The sequence below is a fragment of the Helianthus annuus genome, chromosome 4 (genome assembly GCF_002127325.2).
Source record: "Helianthus annuus cultivar XRQ/B chromosome 4, HanXRQr2.0-SUNRISE, whole genome shotgun sequence".
In the NCBI taxonomy this organism is placed as follows: domain Eukaryota; kingdom Viridiplantae; phylum Streptophyta; class Magnoliopsida; order Asterales; family Asteraceae; genus Helianthus; species Helianthus annuus.
In genome coordinates, this window is record NC_035436.2 from 6472431 (window position 1) to 6480511 (window position 8081).

An 8081-nucleotide genomic window follows, 5' to 3' on the forward strand; every position below is an offset into this window, starting at 1 on the left:
AACACAACAGCAATCCAAACTTTCTCTCTAGAATTTTTTCTGCAGCTTTCAAGGTAACCTTCGGGTTGTAGGCGAACTCCGGCAGTACTACTGCTCCGGCTGTTGTACCCTGGGAAACAAAACGAGTACTCTTGGGAGACTCGGAATTTGTTTTAAGGGAAGCGTGTTGAACACGTGCCTCAGTCAATTCTGTTTCTACCCCTTCTTGTATTGTCGTTTATTTCAGTTGTAATTGAATTGTATTTTTGCTTTCTTCATTTTGTATTGTAATCAGTTATAATAAAATTTGTTTTATTTTATTCAATTACGCGAACGGTTCCTACACATTATTGAGGTGCGTGTTCAAGACTTCAAGTCCCACAATGAACAAAGGTGTTGATTTAAGAGTATAATTAGAAAGGTGTATGAGTTAGCCGGTAAAAAAGAGTGATTTTTTATTCCAAAAATGTCTTTGAGTGAATATAGTGAAATTATTATTAGATGACACATTCCCTTGTTTGATCATTACAAGTTGAACTTAGGGTGTTAATATGATGAGATTCAGATTTATCTTATTCAAATCTTACCCTCCTCAGACCCTACTTTAGCTTTGCTATTGGTGGGATTTACTTAGTATGATGATGATGAAATTATGTTACTGATTATTTAATGATTAATAAGTTGTTATATATTATATATTAGAACATCTAAACACTCTTAAAACTTAAAAGTGATCATACACTTCTTGTTCCGACGGAAGCAAACCAAACACTATTAATAATGATCGCATTGTGTTTTGTAACATTCGAAAATAAGCATAAACAATCTTAAACATTAGAAAGTTAAAATGCAAATTTGTATGCAACTATGCATACATTCTTAAAAAACATGACCCAATATTGCAGGTTCATGTTATTAAAAGATTGTCACAATGACAATGATGATGGGCCAGAAAGTTTGTTCAAGTTCACATATTTAAGATAATGGGTACCCATAAACAACCATCATGAAAAATGCATAAATAAATGATTGAACAAGAGAAAAGAGAGCCAAACAGGATGATGGTTTGTCATTTTTCAGTATTATTCTTTCTTCTGTTAATTTCCTTTTTTCTTTTTATGTCAACTGCACTACCAAAAGCATAAATTCTGTCTTTCAGAATGTTGTCATTTCATTAGAACCCTCAGTTTTCATTTGTGCTCTCTGTGTTTCTGCATTTTATTCTCTCCCTCTCTCTCTATATAAATATATATACATACATATATATATGTGTGTGTGTCTGTCTCTCTCTATATTTCTTTGATAATGAATAAAATTTATTTCTTATAATGGATGCCCTTAATTGTTATTGGATTTCTGGCATAATGTATAGCTGGTTTACAGTTGAATCTTCACATGCTATATTATTCCTCTTGTGAGTACCCATTCTGCCTATAAATTGTGGAAACAGCTTCACATTGGTACAAAGTGAAATATTACATTTTCTTTTAACATGAGTTACACAAATGCTTCAAGTGGTTCTGGTTAGTTCAATCTCTTTATTTCATTTAATATTATTTATTAAGTTGTTTTAACTTTTAACTGCTAGTTATTTATTGCATTCTGAAGTTGTTGCGTGTTACAACAGCGCAACAATTTCAGACGTTTTGTATAAAAAAATAAGTAAATAATCGGTTTTAGAAAGCAATCCGAAGTAATTATCGATATGGGTGTTTTATATTATTATTATATATAGTGCATTGGTTGCAAATTTCAGGTAGTAGAAGCGCGCGAAGAACTGTGGAGTTTGGTAGAACATATGTGGTGAGGCCAAAAGGGAAGCACCAAGCGACGGTGGTTTGGTTGCATGGTCTTGGTGATAATGGCTCGAGGTAGATTACATGATTACGGATTTTTGAGTGCTAATATACTTTTTTTTGAACGGCAAAGCGTGCTCCTACACCATTTATTTATATAACACCCGTTGCCCAGATTTGAATCTGGGACCTCCCCTTTAAAAGGCATTTGCCTCTACCAACTGGGTTACCTCACGTCAGTGGCGCAGCTTAGGGTTATTCCGAGGGGGCGCCCGACCCCCCGAACTTTTCAGCGCGTAGTGTTATGAATAGTACTTTCGTATAGAAAATTTTTAGGTATATACGTTCCCCCCCCCCCCCCGGTTTTGGAAAAATTGGGGGGAGGGGGGGGGGGGGAAGCTTCGCCAATGCCTCACGTTAGCAGTGCTGATATACTTATATGCATTTATTCTTTATCTTGTGTTTCTAACACATGCCCATCATGAAGGGGCTAACCAAGTAGCCAACCCAACACTCCCTTCTTTTTCTTTTATGTGGTTAGCATAGGTGTTTTAAAAGATTCAATAGATAAAAGTTAAAACCATGAATAAAAACGCTCCAGAAAACCATAATTGTAATATATTTACATTTCACACCTTCCTCCATAGATTTTATGGCTTTGCTATTCATAAGCAAAACAAAATAAATTATTGCTCACATGTACAAATCAAATTATTACTTAAATCAATTGCATGGAACAGGGAGAAGGGGTCTATATGTTCTTAGGCTGGACGGTGTGGAGTGACACCCCACCTCCACATCAGCCAATAACACCCCCAACACCCCTCGTGGGTGTCAAAGGGGCTCCTCGTGAGTGTGTTGGCGAGCACAAGAGTGAGGGTGTGGAGTGGACCCCACTTTTCAAACTCACACCCAATAAGAACATCCCACTTATAAGGGGGCGACAAAGGGCTTGAATCCACACCGTTTAGCCTTACTGTATTTTTTAACGGCAAATTTGAATCACTGACGGACAGCGAAACCACCCAATCATATCCATCTCCACTAGGTTATAATGTCTATACACAAATTTAGGAGGAAACCCATTAAATTTAAATTTAGAAAAAACCCTTGTAGGAATCGAACCTATAACCTCATGGCCCCCAATATGCCACAAGGATATGATGCCATGTATCTACTAGTCATTTTAGATAATTCAAAATGATTTAATAGTGTGTTCATGATTATGTTGGTTATAGTAATTTATGGGACCTAATTTTTGAATAAAAAATAAACCATCCATGCACACACTCCTTTCTGTTTTCTTTTCTATAACTTTATATATTTTGTGTCACTTTCAATGATCGTTTTATAAAACAAATTCAGTAGTTTGCATAAAAATATACTTTTACATATTAACGAGCAAGAACAAGAATTTTTAGATGCTTATTCTGATTTACATATTCCTTTCATAACGGAGTTGTAAATTATTTGGTGATGTCAAATCATTTAAAAAGTTTATAGTTTTTTTGTCTTTGTTGTACATTTGTCTTTTCTTATCCTATTCCATTACACAAAAAAGCAAATATTTTTTCTATGAAAATTAAAAAAAAAAAAGGTTGTATACTATATGATATGTGTTTAATTAGGGACAAGGTCCACTAGCTCATGAGATTCTTGAGCCATTATAGGCTTTATAGCAATGTGAAGTTAGCTTCCCTTAGATTACATGATTCTTGAGCCTAGTTTGTTTTGGGGATATCGTCACTAGCAATATCCGACAACACTTTTGACTTGTTTACTTATGAATGGGTCCATAAGAGGTCAATTTAAAATATAATAGCCGACAAATGGGTCAACAGTCACCCATAGTAGTATTTGTAATGCATAAAACCTCTATGATCATTTTTCTTATAAAAATAAGATTGTTTTTTTGTAATGCATAAAATCTCTAATGTTTATAGAAAAATTATAAATTTTTGTACTTTTTAGTTAAGGGCCTCCAATTTTTAATAAAATTGTATATATATTGTATATATATCAGGCTCAAATAAAAAGCAAAACTAAATAATGTTTTTTTTAATAAAGTTACACAGATAAAAATTGTTTAGGAAAAAAAGGCCCACATTCAAGACGAACTGCTAGCAACCATCTACCACTCGACCTCATCCGAATTCCGTGAATCAGCGCCAAAAATCCCAAAATTGAGCCGCAGTCATTGTTTGTACCTCCTATCGCAACCTACTCTTTCGATTTTCTAGGTTATCGGCTATCACTAACGGTAATCACTCATGGCGCCGGGTCTGTCGGGATTGGAGGAGAATTTATGGGCAAAATTAGGGCTAATCACTAAACGTAGGTTAACTTTTTAGCAGCTAATTTTTCTATTAATCTCTATATATTTTGCAAAAGGTCCTCCACTTCGTAGTCCGCTTAGTGTCTACAAAAACGTTGGAACAGCCCTGCTCGAACTAGCATCATGATTAGCATATACACAAAGTCATGTTTAATGATTATAACTTTATAACTTGTTATTTCATTTTGTGCTTCTTGTTTCAGCTGGTCTCAACTCTTGGACAACCTTCCTCTCCCAAACGTAATCTTAATCTTTTAACATAACATATTTATTTTTTACATTCACATATTTTGTTAAGTGTTCATCGTATTAATTTTACGCGTCGCAGATTAAATGGATATGCCCAACTGCTCCTACGCGCCCGGTGACTGTACTTGGTGGATTTCCATGCACTGCATGTAAGAAGATATCAAGATTGAAACACAATATTCATTTTTTATTTTTTTAAATCATTTAATTATAAAAATGTTAATTGTTGATATATTTTGTCCATAACAGGGTTTGATGAGGGAGAGCTATCAGATGATGGTCCAAAAGATGTAGAAGGTTTAGATACTTCGGCTTCACACATAGCAAACTTGTTATCTACAGAGCCTTCTGATGGTAAATTTTCTACCTTTTCTATATCACTCATATAAAATTTAGAGGGTGTTTGGGGTTGAGTTTTGAAAACAGATTATGTGTTTTGAATAATCAGAATCAGATAATTAAGATAATTAACTGTAATAAAACGTGATGTTGAAAGATAGTGTTTGGATTTGATTATGTTTCTTGATATCACAATAATCAGATAATAAACTATTTGAGTGTTTGGCAAATATACATTTTAAAAAACAAACAAGTGAAAATCCTTTTCTAAACGCAAATAATCAATTTTTGGAAAACTGCGTTCCGTTGCAGCAGGGGGGGGGGGGTTGCTTTTGGAAAACTGCGTTTTGTAACTTTCTAAACGCAAATAATCAATTTTTTAATTTTTTTACCCAAACACTCAAAACTGATTATTTACGATTTCAAAACTCAATAATCTAAAAATCTCCTTCAAAACTCAACCCCAAACGCCCTCTTAATATATGCCGAACACCTTGTTGGTTTCGTTACATATTTCTGAAGGGATTGACTGCATAAAAAGTAGGGGTATCAAGAAGCTCGTGGTTCGAGGCTTGCTCGAAAAAAAACTTATTTTGTTTTCGAGTCGGGCCACCTCTTTTTGTAATGGAGCCGAGTTCGAGCCACGGGTTGTCGGCTCGATGGCTCAACTCAATGGCTCGTATGTATGTGTGTGTATGTATATATATTTTTAGAAACGTGTGTTGTTTTTTTAATCAATACTTGTAATTGTAATTGTTTTTGTTTTTTTATTTTATCAATATTTGTAAAAAACAAAAAAAAAACGAGTTGGCTCGAACGGACTTGAGCTAGTCAGCTGGCTCGAAGTTTTTACAAGCCGAGCTCAAGCTCGACTTTTCAGCTTGAAAAAATAAACGAGCCAAGACGGGCTGGCGTGTTTAAGTTCGTGCTTGAGCTCGGGCCCAACCTGGCTCGGCTTGGCTTGGTTAGAGCCCTAATAAAAAGGTAACCAACTTTGGTTCAATTTCTATTTCAAGAAACCATTTGTTTTTCTTTGCACAAAGAAAAACATGGAACATTAAAAAAAGTTGACAAAAATTCTTAAACTTCCAAATTTTGATTTTAGTTAATTTGTATAGCCCATGTCAAAAACGATCATGTGGCAGATGACATGGCGAAAACGTTGACTTTTTTTTTTGACATGGTGTTTGATACATTAATTCATAATGAATCAATGTATTCTTTGAATTAGCTTAACTTCATTACGAACTTTTTTCGCAGTTAAACTTGGTATCGGGGGATTCAGTATGGGCGCTGCGTGTGCACTTTATTCCGCAACTTGTTTTGTTCAGGGAAGATACGGAAATGGTAGCCCATACCCGGTTAACTTTAACGCTGTTGTCGGGTTGAGCGGCTGGCTTCCGGGTGGACAGTAAGTTTACTAATATATTCTTCCATTTTTTTTGTGTCAAATATTACTGATCCAGGAGTCTTTCTTTGCTCATCAGTTATAAGTATGCAAAAGGGTGAAAGTCAGTTACATATTGGTGTAATAAACCATTTTTATATTTTACTAAAAAAATATGCTTCACTAAACTGTGATGAAGCTACATGAGGTTGAATATTAATAAGATTTAATTGGTGTTTGTAGGAATTTAAGAAACATGATGGAAGGATCACATGACGCTATTAGACGTGCTGCTTCATTGCCTGTCTTGCTATGTCATGGAGTCGGTATGTATTTCAAACTCGTGACAGTTAACTTTGACCCATTTACGGATGAACGGGTTGATTTGAGTTATGTTTCAGCTCTAACCGGTCAAATGGGTAATCTTAGAAAAGGCCAAAATGAGAACGGGTTAAATATGTCTAGACGCTAGCGGGCATAAAGCCACGCGTAGTGTATTTCAAAAGTTCTAGAAACAATATAGTTTTAAACCATATTATATAGAATCCAAGAAAAGAAAAGGCCTAAAAAGTGTTTGCACCTGTTACCTATTTTGACCGATTACCCAACCTAGCTGCGACCTTTATGATTTGATTAAACCATTTAACGAGGAGATTTACAGGTGACGAAGTTGTCCCATACAAATTCGGAGAGAGGTCATCTCAGATCTTGAGCTCAGTTGGATTCAGATATGTTACATTCAAAACATACCAAGGGTATTGAATAAAAAGACTCTTTTGAGTTTTGACCTTATTACAAATGTGAAAATAACTACTTTTTAATACTATTTTTTTTCTTAAATATGATTTTTAGGCTTGGGCATTACACAGTCCCTAAAGAAATGGAAGAGGTGTGTCAATGGCTAAATGAAAGGCTTGGAGTTTGAATAATTGTCATGGCCTTAGGGGCTGTTTGGCAACATCTGAATCAATAAGTGCTGAATGAATAAGAGGTCTGAATGGATAAGAGGCTCTGAACCAATAAGTGCTGAACCAGTAAAGTGCTGTTTGGTTGCACATCTGAATGACTGTGTAAAATGACATTTTTACCCCTTTTAATTAAAGAAACCATTTTATTATTAAAGAGGTATTGGCCTTGGTGGCATCTTCCACAGTGCGTACATGTTCTTCTTCTTTCTAGAGGTTCACTTTCACTTTTTCATTCATTTCTTTTCTAATTTGCTTCTTATATTTCAACTGCACCACCGATCTTCAACAACACCCATCACAACACCCACCACCGATCTTCAACAATTGTCCTTCTCATTCGGCCGCACACAAACACAGTGTCCCTTCTCTCTCTCATCCACTCCGGTGATCGGAGTTCGTTATTCCGGCGACTGTGCCGACCGATGATGGCTGCTCCTCCGACAAACCACCCCACTACAACCCTTATCACCCCTCCCTCTCACTCTCTAACCAGAAACCGGAGGAAATTCTTGCGAGCCGAACATCACACGCCCCCCAGCTGATGGTAACTGTTGCTCTCACACACCCCCATCTCGAAGAACAGGAGAGAAAGTGAGACAGAGTGACGGAGTGAGAAGGAAAGGGAAGCACGACAGCGGCACCGCCGCTCACGGCGACGACAGTGGAGGCGACGGTGGTGGTTTGAGGCTCCGACGACGAATTTCACCGGTAAAACTCCTCCCCGTCTTCTTTCGTCTCCTCCTTTTTTCTTGCGATTGATGACGATTTCTGTGTTATCGGTGATGATAAGGATTTGAAGGGTTGTTGTGGGGTGATGTGAGGGATATTCAAGTCTAATGTTCATTTAGTGATGAGTCAGACTTCACACAATGTATGACCCGGTCAGAGGGTAATAAGAGGTTGGGTAAGTGTTAAGAGGCATGAAACAAATAATCTGAAATCTGACCCAGTCAGACATGACTTAATAAGAGGCTATTAAGTGCCAAACAAACAGGGCCTTAATGTTATCTTGTAGCTAGAACCACTAA

General features: G+C 36.3%; 1 protein-coding gene across 2 annotated transcripts; it reads left to right on the forward strand.

Annotated features, from left to right (window-relative positions):
* The first annotated feature begins 994 nt into the window (after positions 1-994).
* LOC110935637 (acyl-protein thioesterase 2) lies at positions 995-7207 on the forward strand. Of its 2 annotated transcripts, XM_035989697.1 has the most exons (10): positions 995-1043; positions 1352-1502; positions 1736-1850; positions 4314-4350; positions 4439-4508; positions 4609-4713; positions 5959-6109; positions 6329-6411; positions 6747-6840; positions 6938-7207. In XM_035989697.1, the coding sequence occupies exons 2-10, from the start codon at positions 1472-1474 to the stop codon at positions 7008-7010; spliced, it is 759 nt and encodes a 252-aa protein (XP_035845590.1). In that variant the 5' UTR covers positions 995-1043; positions 1352-1471; the 3' UTR covers positions 7011-7207. The 2 variants fall into 2 exon arrangements, with proteins under 2 accessions (XP_035845590.1, XP_022033704.1); XM_022178012.2 differs by having other exon boundaries at positions 1000-1502.
* The last annotated feature ends 874 nt before the right edge of the window (positions 7208-8081 follow it).

What these genes read in the sequence shown, in the direction of transcription:
- LOC110935637 (XM_035989697.1), top strand. Translation starts at nt 1,472, where the DNA reads ATGAGTTACACAAATGCTTCAAGTGGTTCTG. An exon ending in ATCTACAGAGCCTTCTGATG is followed by an intron (nt 4,714 to 5,958) that starts GTAAATTTTCTA and finishes CTTTTTTCGCAG; the next exon opens with TTAAACTTGGTATCGGGGGA. An exon ending in CTTGCTATGTCATGGAGTCG is followed by an intron (nt 6,412 to 6,746) that starts GTATGTATTTCA and finishes GGAGATTTACAG; the next exon opens with GTGACGAAGTTGTCCCATAC.